General features: G+C 36.2%; 1 protein-coding gene across 2 annotated transcripts in view; it reads right to left on the bottom strand.

Moving 5' to 3' along the window:
- Nucleotides 1–13,429, bottom strand: part of EFNB2 (ephrin B2) — a 63,335-nt gene that overhangs the window by 20,184 nt on the left and 29,722 nt on the right. For both annotated transcript variants that reach the window (XM_042459686.1, XM_042459687.1), the window contains exon 2: nucleotides 13,135–13,418. In XM_042459686.1, the coding sequence (XP_042315620.1) occupies nucleotides 13,135–13,418 (284 nt within the window). The remainder of the gene's footprint in view (nucleotides 1–13,134; nucleotides 13,419–13,429) is intronic.

Here is a 13,429-nt window from a genome sequence, read left to right as displayed (position 1 = left end):
ACCCAGTAATTGCTATAAGAGTGGCACTGAAGTGGAAAACATCATCTTGAGGCAGGGTTCATCTCTAGGTGGTAGGACATCACCATTGACTGAGTTAATGCCTAGTGACATTTTAGAATATAACACTACAGACGAGAAAATGTGCCACTCACACAACTCTAATGGCTTAGATGGACATGATGTTATTTGCTGTGACCGCAGAGAGTGCAACGGTAACCCCAATGAAGTGACACAGTCAGGATTTGCCCTACAGATGAACCTCATTTCTTTCAGGGGAGACAGTCTCTACTATAACAATCTTGTGCAATTTTCCACATGTTTGCTTCAATAAAAGAATACCTTCATCTCCTCTTTTTACTTTTAACACAAACAGAAGTATGCTTTATTGAACAACACACAAAGCTATTTGCCATTGTCTATCACAAAAAATATTCGGCATTTTAAATCTCCAGATCAGATATGAAGCCTATAGGAAGTTTTAACATCATTATTATTTTTATATACTGTTGCTTACATCCAAGGTAATATGCATAATTATATTAAGATCCAGGTTTGCTAACTGGAATCTTGCTAAACCACTGATGTCTGAGTTACCAGTTTTTTAATGAAAAAAACTGACCACTCTTTCCCATCCTAGCAGGCAAGAAGACCAACCCCAGTTCTTCAACACAGTGATAGCTTATGAGTTGGTACTGTATAAGGATTACTGAGTAAAAACATACTGTTTTTAAAGCCTCAAAGCCCTGGCAAAATAAACAGTGTGGTAACCAAGGAAAGGAACTGGCAAAACTACTTCTGGGTATTTATTGCCTTAGATAAGTGTATGAAATTCATGGGTTGCCACAAGTCAACAAGTGATTTGAAAACACATACATATACACAACCAAAGCAAACTTTCTTGAATATATAAGTCAGTTATGAACATAAGGCCTTCATTCTCACACAGTCAAATCTTCAAGATATTTCCTACCAAAGTACAGCCTCCAAAAAAGTAACTTTCCTAAGCCATAATTCACACTCAAGACAGTTTCGATAAAGTTTAAGTTACATACACATAACACAACCTATGGATATTTCATATTGATTTTGCCCATTACACAAACAATGTTGATTGTCATATAATCCATATCGTCATAATATGTAGATATCTTTACCTTGGGGATCAGAATAATAGGCACTCTAACCCCCAATAAAATGTATCAAGAATACATGCTAACACTTTGAGCTCTTTGCAAAAGTGATATCTCCCAACAGAGAGAAGGCAACTCTATGCAAAGAAGATAAAGTGAAAGAAAAAGCATAAGAGATTATTGCATTGCTTTTTCTCCAATCTGGGCAGTGGCTGGTCTAGGACCATGTGTTATCACACAACTTTGTGCCCAGATCAGAACCATCCCGTACCTGATCGGAACCTCCCATTATTTTGCTAAGAATGGAAAAGGAACATTTTTAGCTAAGTACGGGAGAAGTCCCGATCTGGCATGGGATGGTAACAATCTGAGCACAGAGCTCTGTGATAAGACATGGTCCCAGCCCGGTCTCTGCCAGTGCCCAGATCGGGAAAAGACAGCCAGTGTGATAATCTCCACAGTCATTTACTCACTAAAATTTCAACATAAGTATATACTATATACAATCGGCCCTTCTTGTACATGGATTTTTTATACATGGATTCAAGAATCCACAGTTTGAAAATGTTCAAAAAAAAGTATACATTTCAAATATCAAACCTTGATTTTCCATTTTTTATAACTGACACCATTTTGCTATGTCATTATATTTAATGGGACTTGAGCATGCATGGATTTTGTTATCCACAGGGGATCTTGGAACCAAACCCCAGTTTATAACAACGGTCCACTGTATGTAGTTTCCTTTGCTGATTTCTTGATCCACCACTGGAGCCATAGAAACACTTTCCCAGACTGAGCTATGAGTAACATGTGCAATGACAAATGTGTCAACAGCATGGTCAAAATTTCATGAAAATCAATCATGCAGTTGGGAAAGTGGGGACTCAATGGGAACATCCTTCCTCTGTTTAAGGGCAAAGTGGACATATGCCTCTCCATCTCTCTCAAACAATTGGCACTATCAAAATGGATATTGAAAATAATTTGCTGTGGGACAAATTAGATATTGTTACATACACATTTCCTTGTGAACAAGACACCATTTATTCCTTTGCACTTCAGGCTACACAAACATAAACTAAGGTTATACAAATCAGTAATGCCAACATATGCACCAGAAATATAGGAAGAAAGCAATTTGCACACAATAGCAGAGTATATATTTGAAGTAAAAATGATCAGTGGCACTCTTCCCAATTTTTCAACCATTTCTATTATGGTGTAGAAATGCAGAGAAAAACAAAGTATACATCCCCAGTTCTTATGTCAGGGTTAGTTCTGAAAGAGTGGCTCGGGGGCGGGGGGAAGGAGACACAGCATCCAGCAATTTCCCTTACTCTTGGAATAAAACTTGCTTTAGTCACTGTACAATATGAAACATAAATGAAATGAATCGGTAGTGAAGTAAATATAAAACTGCAGAAACTATAGATGAGGTTTGCTCTTATGCTTATGGTGTACATGCGGTCATCCCATATGTGCCATTAAATATATATTTGCCTTTTGCCTACTTGTATCTATAGAGGAAAAATTAAGCACTTTTCCAAAATATATTATACTACTCATTTAAATTTATTCTGTCTCTTCTTTAATGGGCCTATTTTCAGCAGGATGCAAATGACTCCCTTTGATTTAATGAGAGTTCTTCAAATCCCACAGCAAGAGGAAAAGGGCCTTGGGGCACTCATTTTGCAGAGTTTTACACTAGTAGTTAACTTTACACATGGGAGTAGTCCTACTTAAGTCACAGAGATGCTTTATATACATAAAATTAAACCTCTGGGTGTAAGCCTTTGTAACACAGTGGCTTAAGTTATTTATTATGTTTAAAGCATTTTAGTTCATTTAATGTTAATCTGCATAATGAATATATAAAAGCTCCTTTAACAGAGAAATGGCTTTTCTTTGTGGTATTTTTTTCACTTGGTATTGTTAAATCATTTACAGAGCAGACTGTGTGCATAACTCTGTGTGTGTGTGTGTGTGTGTGTAGAAAAAGAGTTGGGGAAAGTGGAATGCTATAAATAAACAGGAGCTGGAAATATTCAGCTTCACATTATAAAATATTTAAATCATTTCAATCTGAGCAATTCCTAAACAATTCCTCTTCTCTTTTAAGTAATCACTTCTCTTTTCCTCTCTATTTTCAAGTCTAGTACACACCAGGGAGGAAACCTTCCCATTTTGCTCACTAGCTCCCACCCATTATAAAGGAAAGCCATCTTGAGCTCTCATTTGCTACCCTCGAGAATAAAGAATTGGTACTCAGATTTCCTGATGTAGTACCTTTTCGCCTAGTTTTAAATGAGATCAACTGCCAACATTGCCTAGGTAATGGCACTGAATATGAACAAAGACCATTTCCAATAGCCATATTAGTGAGTTTACAAGTCCCACGTGGACTAGGGAAAAACACCCCAGTGAACTGAAACCCCATTAGCTCTACCAACTCTGTACACAGACAAGAATCATAAGCTCAGTAAATGCCGTTTTCTCCCCCATTTCAATCCTTTTATTTGTATGAATTATATTTATTTCAAAAAGAGATGAATTGCAAACAAGAGTCTCTTTAAAATATTCTGTGATAGAACTTCCCATATCATCTTTGAATAAAAGGAATTGAGGGTAATTTGTTTAGCTTTCTGAGGACACAGTGAGGAAAAGGACAAAGAATGTATTTTGCCTATGGTCAGCAAAAAATTGCTTGCTGAAAGAAATGCAAGTTAAAGCCAAAAATCTACAATTTTTATAAGTTAAACTTCATTTATTTAAAACAAAAGACACAAAAATAAAGAATGTTCCTGTATCAAAACATGATAAAGCACAGAAAGCATACTAAGACTAAAAATGAAAAATAAAAAGAATCAGGAGAAATAGACATGGGTTTAGGCAAACATTCTGTCTTTGCAACCTAGACATGGTGCTGCTGTTCTTTTTTTAAATAATAATAATTTTTATTGAGATTTCATCTTAAAATACAATAATTACATAAACAATTTAACAGAACGTTGACATAACAAAGATGACAATACAAATACAAACAAATATTCAATAAATAAAATAGTGACTTCCAAACCTAGAGCAGTGCTTGTATTTTTCCCTCTAACTAAATGTTCTCTACTTTAAATTTCTCTGTATATAGCTTTGTTTTTGTCTAAGATGTCAATAACACATATCTCAAGTGTTTGATTGGAAGATTTATATTGGAGGATTTTGTGTGTGTGTGTGTTTCAAAATAATTTTCATCCATTTATCCAATTCTCTAGACATTTATTATTACAAATATGTTGTTTAATTTATTTATTGGTTTGCTTATATGACTCATGAAATAAATATCGTATTAGCAACCTTAATAAAGCAGAATAGTAAAGAAAAATCTTTATATTAATATTAATACAGGTGCTGCTATTCTTTATAAATGTGTAGAAATACATTTTTAGAATATATAGTATATGTATCAGCAAAAGTGGATCTATGACTTTTCTTTGTTATTAAGCCACAAAATGGATAGACTAACTTATTTAGAATTAAGAAACATTTTATTTTATTTTTATCTCAGGGACAGGATTAATTTTCTTGTGTAATCCAACCCACCATTTATTTCATTAACAAGTTAAATACTTTGTACATTTTATTACTATTTTATATTGCCTTGAAATCTTCAGATGCAAGCAGATTATAAGTATCTGTCAATACCAGAAACTATCTTTTTTGATTACCATTTGCCCTTGGCAACAGAAGTGTTGAACCTTCCAGTTTAGATTCATTATTTTAAAATGAAAAAGCAAATGTTAGCATTCAGAAGGCACAACATGGGGTAAGCTACTTGCCTTCAAGAACTACAGGTCCCCTGATATAGTGACAACATCCAAAAGGAAGCAAAACTGATCTAGCGATTGTTTTGCCCTGGGTGGGTTGCCTGTTTCTATTTCTGTTACAAGCCTTGCCCAGATAGGAAGAAAAATACTGATTTGATCACTAGACATGTGGTTCTTAAGATGCCTGGTGAACACAAACACCACTGGACTAAAATAGTTTGCATTGTTTTCATCTTGAGTTGTGAAAAACTCCTGTCTCCCATTTTAGTTAGGATATGATGATGCAGATACAGTCTGTTCAGAAGATACTTTGTTTCAATGCTCCCACTCCTCAATCATACCCAAGTTTCCCAAAAATCATTTCACTGTCTCTTGTCACCCTTAACCTGCAGCTTTGTTTTCCACATCCTGGAACTCAATGTTTCATCCACAGTTCCTGCTTTTTACATACATATATACATACATATTCTCCTTTTCCTCATATAACATCCTCCCTTCCTCTACATCTCTGTCCCTATTAACATTTGTTGTTGCTGTGTGCCTTCAAGTCATTTCCAGTTTATGGTGACCCCGAGGTGAACATTTCACAGGCTAAAGAATTTAAGGAGCCCTTGTGGCGCACTGGTTAAATGCCGGCACTGTAGCCATTCACAGCCACAAGATTGTGAGTTCAAACTCAGGCCAGGCTCCAGGATCCACTCAGCCTTGCATCCTTTTGTAGGTTGCTAAAATGAGTACTCAGCTTGTTGGGAGCAATTAGCTTACACACTGAAAACGGCATAGGTGCCCTGATAAGCAGTGTAGAAAGGTACTTGCTATTGCTATAAAGGAGGAAGGAAGGAGAAAGAAGAAACAGTGTGGACTGGTACTGCTGAGCCCTCTGTCCTCTTTGATTCTCTCTCTAAACTTTATCGCACAGGCCCTGGAACAGGCCCATTGCGTTCTAAAAAGGGGTCGTTCTGGGGACGGAATGGGCCCTAGAATGCATCTTACCTTACTCTGGAATGCCGCTGCTGCTGAGAAACGTCCCAATCGCGGCCCACATCCATTCCAGGGGGCATGATTTCCGAGAACGCTTTGGAACAGTTCACAGAAATCGCGCCCCCTAGAACAGATGTGGGCCGCGATTGGAATGTCCAGCGGCAGCAGTGGCATTCCAGAGTGTGGTAAGATGCGCTCTGGGGCCCATTCCGTCCCCAGAACGACCCCTTTTTAGAACGCAACAGGCCTGTTCCAGGGCCCGTGCGATAAAGTTCTCTGTCTTGCAGCCTAGTCACACTGCACAATTATAATGCTACATTCCACATTAAATGACATGGCAATGTCCCTTGAATTCCTAGGATTTGCAGTTTATGGAGGGATACTTAGGCACTTCACCAGATTGCAAGCCTGCAATTCCATAGGACGTTGTCATGGCAGTTAAAGTGGAATATAGCATTATAACTGTGTAGTGTGTATGGACTCTCAATTCACACCAGTCATTTCTGTCTGCGCCCTCTCAGTATAGTATTGGAGCAGCCACAGTGGGGGAAGGTAGTTTGCCTCTCACTGAGGGAGTGGGTCTGTTCTGGGTTTTCCTCTCAAAATTAAATAAGTTATCCTAGGTGTCCTCAAAATAGGGTCTGAATCTTGGATAGTGACTTTGAAAGTTCAGACTAAAATCCAGAGTGAATGCACTGCCTTTCTGGTTACCAGGGACACTTTCATACTAGACAATAATAGCACCATGATTTCACTTTAACTGCCATGGTTCCATCCTGTGATTTGCAATTTAAGGCGGTGGATTTCAAATTCTCAGCTAGAGAACTCTAGTGCTTCACCAGATGGACAAACCCCATGACTCCAGAGGCTTTTAAAAGGGGGATTATTGTATTATAATTTTATAGTGTGACAGAGCCCTGGATATGTAATGAAATTTTTATGACCACCAATTAGTCTGTTACAAGATGGTTTGCAAATTTTCTCAAAATCACAGAATTAAAAATGTTCCATTCATATGTTTGCCTTCATGTCATTTCTGACTAATGGCAACCCTAAGGCAAATCTACCACAAGGTTTTCTTGGGAAGCCTCCTCTAAAGCTGAGAGAGTGTGACTTACCCAAGGTCACCCAGTGGACATTTATGGCCTAGCAAGGATTTGAATCCTGCTCTCCAGAGTCATATTCCAACATTCAAACCACTACACCATGCTGGCCCTTCAGTTACCCTTTGGAAAGCAGTTTGGTAATACTTAACCATGGCTATGGGACTAAACAAAAGGCCCTTTGATAAAAGGTATAAGGAAAAATAGAATAGTAAACTGGGCAAATTCCCTTTTGAACATCTCTGCTTTAATAAAGGCCAGTGCTCTTAGAACTTTATATAAACGACAGCTGTCTGAGGTATGACTAACATACACAGACACCATGCTTTCCCCTTTCACTGGCAAGATTCTAAAATTGTTCCTTTCAACATTTACGGTGACTCTATAGTAAAGTACTATCTGAATTTGGGATGTAGTTTTCTCTGAAATAAATTATATTACCAACCAACACCTCACAAAGTCTTCAGAATTAGCCCTCTTGGGGCTTTTTTCAAGGACACAATGTAAAGGTATCTCATAAACCTTTAATCAGTTATTTATTTGTAGCTCCCAGTTTGGTCATTACAAACTTCAGGAAAGATTTAAGGGGAGATCTGTGAAGGTCTGGTATAATAAGGTGTGTCAATGAGCTTTGATTGAAAAATAACTATAAACGCCCAAAAGTTAAAGGTTAAAGAGAAAAGAAAAACATGATTTTAACATGATATAGAATTGTTTTATTGAATATAAAGTGGAGATGGGGAGATAATTGCTGGATTTCTAAAAGCATTCAAGTCTTTTTGGTAAGCTGTGTGAGGAAGCACTTTAGACCACTTTAATTTTATGCATCATGGCTGTGTACTTTTAATCTGGAATTCAGAGACATAGCCAAGTTAGTATAGAATATCAGTATGCAAAGCGATCTTGCAACACCTTTAGTCTTAAAGATGCTGCAAGACCCATTTTAATATGGAATTAACTTTGAGTACTACTAGAGATTTTAGGGGGGCAGAGAGATATAATAAAAAATCAATTTTAAAAAAGTCATCAGAACTGTGTTAAATAACACTATAAAATCTTTTTCAATTGAGTCACCAATATCAGAAAGATTTTCTAAAGATTTTGTATTCCACCATGATAACCCTGGTGCATTATATAAATGCTTGAAACTGGCTGATCTGCACATTAAGACCTCCGTAGCTGACTATTTCTGATTTAGTTACTTTGGTGTTTATATACTTTTCGGTATCATATAACATCATCTAATCTAGCCATATATAATATGTTGAATAACCAAGTTTATCTTTTAGATTATCTGAATCTGAGTAAGATTTAGGAATTCTCATCTCCTAAAGCTGACTTTCAAGTAGTGAGTGATTTATTTCAACTAAAGGAAACAATTTTAAAATAATCTATTTCTTCCTAGTAGCTGTGATATGACTAGGAAAGTAAAGCGTATTCACAAATTTTCTCATCCTTAGGGAGAAAGTACTGTACGTCTTGACAGTGTCTCTGAAAAATACACAAATAATTTTTGCTCAATTGTAATGATTAATAGGTGGGATAAAATGTGCAAAAAATAAACTTGAAATGTGTAGAATCATTTAAAATGCACATAAACCCTTACACCCTTCCAGGAAAAAAACCCATTGAAAAAAACCATTGAAAAAATTCATTCTCTCATCCAAGAACAAAATAAGAAAAGATTCACAATTCTAGTTGTGAGTGAAGACATTGTTCAACTTTCACATCCCTCTTTGCTAAAAAGTTGTAAGATCACTGCCCTTATTTTTTTGTCCCTAGGTTCTGAACTATTCTAAAACCCAAATTAACTCTTGCTTCCTAATTCTACATTTTCTTCCACTGGGAAAAAGACTTCTCAAGAGCCTTCCTGAAAACAATTATAAAAGAGATCTGTCCTAGAGCTAACTTAACGTGGTATTGATAAATGCTTGGCCAAGAGATACTTCAATATCCATGTCACTGAGAGATGCTTTCAACAGCTGTTGATGTCTAGATCTGACCTCCAAGTAGGCCTTAAGAGATTTAGCCCTTGAGAAATTGTCCATTTCTTTCACCAGCCCCAACAGGAAACTACCAAAGGGATGAAAGTAGAATAGTATGGAAGCATCATGAAGATCCGATTAGGTCTACTACTCACATCTACTCGGAAAATTTGACACATCCGTTCCATGTACTCCCCAGTTCTGGGATTCCCTGTCAAGGAAGCCTAGACAGGCTCTTCCTCTGTCCTCCTTCCATTAGCACATAAAGTTTTTTTTTCAATCAGGCAGTCATTTTACTTCTAAAATGGGTTATCATTTATTGTTCCTTTCTTTTGATTGTTTCTTTTTAAAAGGCATTTTCAATTGTGTGTTTTAACTAATTTATGTAGACTCACAGAGTCTTACAGGTAAAGGGGGGGCTGCAAAGGCATCTAGGCCAACATTGCTTACAATAAAGAAGTTCTTCCTAAAGTTTAGGTAGAAACTATTTTGTTGTAATTTGAATGTATTGGTTTATGTTCTTGTCTCTGGAGCACTAGAAAACAAGTTTGTTTCACATTCTACATGACATCTCTTTAGATGGCTATGATACCACATCTCAAGTCTTCTCCAAAGCAAACATTTAAAGTTTTTATTGTATTTAATTGTTATTTGAATTTTATTGTGAGATTCTCTAAATTCAATTTTTGGAGCAGAAATGTTGGGTAATTAAGTAAGTATAATTGTGGGACAATTAATTATTTAATTTATTATTGATTACTTAGAGTCAGTCACACACTACAATTCACTACAGTGGGTCCCTGGTATCTGCTAGAGTTTGGTTCCAGGACCCAACCATGGATCCAAAATCCATTGATGCTCAAGTCCCATTATATTCAATGTTGTAGTAAAATGATGTCCCTTATATTAAATGGCAAAATCAAGGTTTGCTTTTTGGAATTTTTTATAAATATTTTCAAGCTGTGGATGGTTGAATCTGTAGATGCAGAATCCATGGTTGACCATACTTCTCTCTCATTTGGCATCATCTTTATCAAGGGAATAACATGGGGTCATAAAGCGCCAACAAGGCCACAATCATTCACAAACACTCAACTTTATTTTACTTCATTCTCCTATCTGTTTGTGGATTTTAGGAATAATTAATTCCCAGCTAGTATTTGCTAGTAATTTGTTGTAATGCTCCATTAATACAGTATAAGGCTTTTTTCTTTTTTCTTTTTTTTCACAGTGGCATGCAATGACAAGAAGGCCACAAAATATCACTGACAGGGAAAGCTGCTCAGAAACCAAGAGGCCACCTTTTGCTCTTCACAGAGACAAATTCATATCAGCCCCCCCCCCCCCCGGCCATCACAACATCCACAGCCATTTTACAGTTGCTGCTGCACCTACACTACCAACTGCAGTCTAGTTGTCTGATATAGCGATTTTTTAAAATGTATATATAACTTAATTTATTCACCAATTCAGTAATGACAAAAATATATTTCAAAATGTTGCGGCTAGAAATGCTGAAAAACTTGCACATAAATAATTGCTATTTTTGTCCAAGTGCAATCTGCAATGGCTTGTTTCTGGTAAGGGGAACAATAATTGCCATTCTTCTAGTAATATACCTTTATTGACAAGAAACATTAGGATTTATAACCTAAATATTAAAGCTTTTTTGTGCTTTTTTAACATATTATATACCACAAAAAAGATCATAAGTAGACATTTGAGAAGTTAAAAGTGGGCATGCAGGGAGGGTGGAATTTCTGCTATCGAATGCCTGCCTTTTATGAAGAAAATAGATATCTCAACTAGGTTTCAGTCCGGGAATGTATAGTCTCAGATGATCTGAAATCAGACCTTTTAAGGCACCAACATCCACCAATTATAGAGACTTCCATCATGGCGTTCCTATTCTAAGCAATAATTTTTCTGAAGTATTACGATAAGTCTAGCACCATTTCCGAGGCACCAGGCTGAAGGGACAGCGAATTCTATAACCTCAAAAGAATGCTCTAATCCTCCCGGAAATGTAACATCTATTATACCTTATTGCCATAATGAAATAATTATACAAAAATGAAGAAAATGAGTCCTACTTATGGATTTACTCAGAGGGATTACCGACAGAGATACGGCAAAGCTGACAGTCTACCATGAAGTTCCATTTGTGTCCATAACTCTCAAGTAATAATTAAAATGGTGCCATTTATGTCACAGCTGGCCTACTGTGGAGAATTAATCCCCATAGCATTAGATAACTGAAATATTTCATCCTCAGAACCAGCTATTTGAGCACAGACAGACGTTTTTATGTTGCACTTTTTCATCAGGCCTGCTTGGCAACTGTCTTTGGTTTCAACATTGCACTTTATAATCAAGCAAAATAAAATTCACTGTTACACTTTCCTCAAAAGTCACAAGCTATAGCACTGAACTGTTCTGCCTTTTATGCCTACCAAGACAGCAGTATTTTAAAAAATAATCTTACAATCAGCAAATTGCATTTTCAAATACCCCCACATTTGCTATTTCATCAGTTCTCTTATTGCTGCATGGCTTAATTACACTGAAATTGCTAGACTATTTTACTGTTACTTATTTTATTTATAATGAATTTACCAGAAACAAGCAGAATGAACATAATATTAAAAGAGCTATTACCTTTATTGCCATTTTTTTCAATATGGCTCAATTTTTTTAAAAAAAATGATTTTAAATATTAGCTGTATTCATTTTAAATAAATTACAGCAGTTGAAAGGGAGAAAATGTTTTGAGATTTGTTTCATATCAAGCATAGGTCCAGCAACCATGCAAGACAACCTGGGTAAAAAAAAAAAAGCAACATACCATAATACATCTCTTTGCTACTGAACTGCAAATGATCTATCAAAATCTGTGAAGTTAGCATACACATTCCTTTTACCAGCAAGCAAAGACATTTTCATTCAAGAAAGCTTTTATTAGTTAAGCAGAGACACTTATTATTTAGATGTATGTTTTATCTGCTTTTATCTTTTATATGATTTTAAATGATTTTATAGTGTTTTATGTGGGGATTTTAATTGTTTTTAAAACTTTATTGTAAATGTTTTTAATTTATCATCTCTGGAAGCTGTCTTGGGTCCCAACCTGGGAGGGAGGTGGTGTGGTGTATAAATAAAGTAAATAAATAATATATAAACAAATGGGAAGGAATAGACTAACTACAGCATTACCAGGGCTGGCACAAGACTGTCATTTCTATAAGCATATTAGGGAAACAAAGGCTTGGATGACATAACCACACCTGCCCCTAACACACCCCATTTTCTGCCCTCTGTTAATACAAAATGTAGTCTAATATGAGTTTCTACCACCACACGGGGGGTTTCTAAAAGTATAAAGGCAGAGCAAGAATTTATTAAATCAACAGTGTGGTCTAAGTGGCTCTACTTTTCTGCAACTTTAGAGGGAATTCGTGCAAGGGTTCTTCAGCACCTAGAACTGCCCAAGTAATAACTAAAACCACTTTTTTTATACACAAGACTAATCTGTCAATTAATTTTAACTTAAGGGCTCTCTTATTTTCTTATGCAGCTATATCATTTCACTTTTTGATAATTTCCCTGTGTTTTAAAAGAGTTTCAAAAGAGATAATATAGGACTGCTAGTGCTTGGTGTTTAGCAAGCATTGATTCATAGATAGCCTATGTCAGGAGGGTGATACTGTAACACTGCAATACACACACACACACACACAGACAGTGTATTTAAAGTTTTACATAAGTTTGGCCTGTGGAATACAGTACCGTACTACTAAACTGTAGCACTAGCACACAAGCAGCTTTCTTCTTGCATATATTGTTTTGAACCCAATTAAGATACTCATGTTTTCCACAAATTGCATTACTAGCATCACTTCCACAATTACAGAGCCCACATTGGTTCTATGAAAACCTGGAAATAAAAAAACAGGATCTAAAACAGTAGGGAAGGTGGTTAATAATAAGCTGCCATGAAAATACTTTAAAAGAAAACACTACAAATCCTTTAAGCTTCTTACTTGATTGAATACAATGAATAAATTAAGAAACAGCAAGACAGAAAGAAAGGAAACAAAAATCATTGTTCACTTACATATGATGTAATAATCTTTGTTTCTCTGAAATTCCAGGCCCCAGAGATTAGGGCTGAATTCTTGAAACTTGATGGTAAACTTAACATCTTGATCAGGCTTGGCACAGTTGAGTAGAGGTGTGTTGTCCTTTTTAATAGTGCAGCTATCTGCTTGGTCTTTCTCAACCATATAGACCTTATAGTACTCATACTGGCCACCAGTTTTAGAGTCCACCTTTGGGCATATAATATCCAGTTTGTCTCCTATCTTTGGGTACAGTACCAGTCCTTGTCCAGGATGGAATCTATAAGAATC

This window comes from Sceloporus undulatus, chromosome 3, assembly GCF_019175285.1.
Source record: "Sceloporus undulatus isolate JIND9_A2432 ecotype Alabama chromosome 3, SceUnd_v1.1, whole genome shotgun sequence".
NCBI classification, from domain to species: Eukaryota; Metazoa; Chordata; class Lepidosauria; order Squamata; family Phrynosomatidae; genus Sceloporus; species Sceloporus undulatus.
This window is presented reverse-complemented; position numbering and strand designations above follow the sequence as displayed.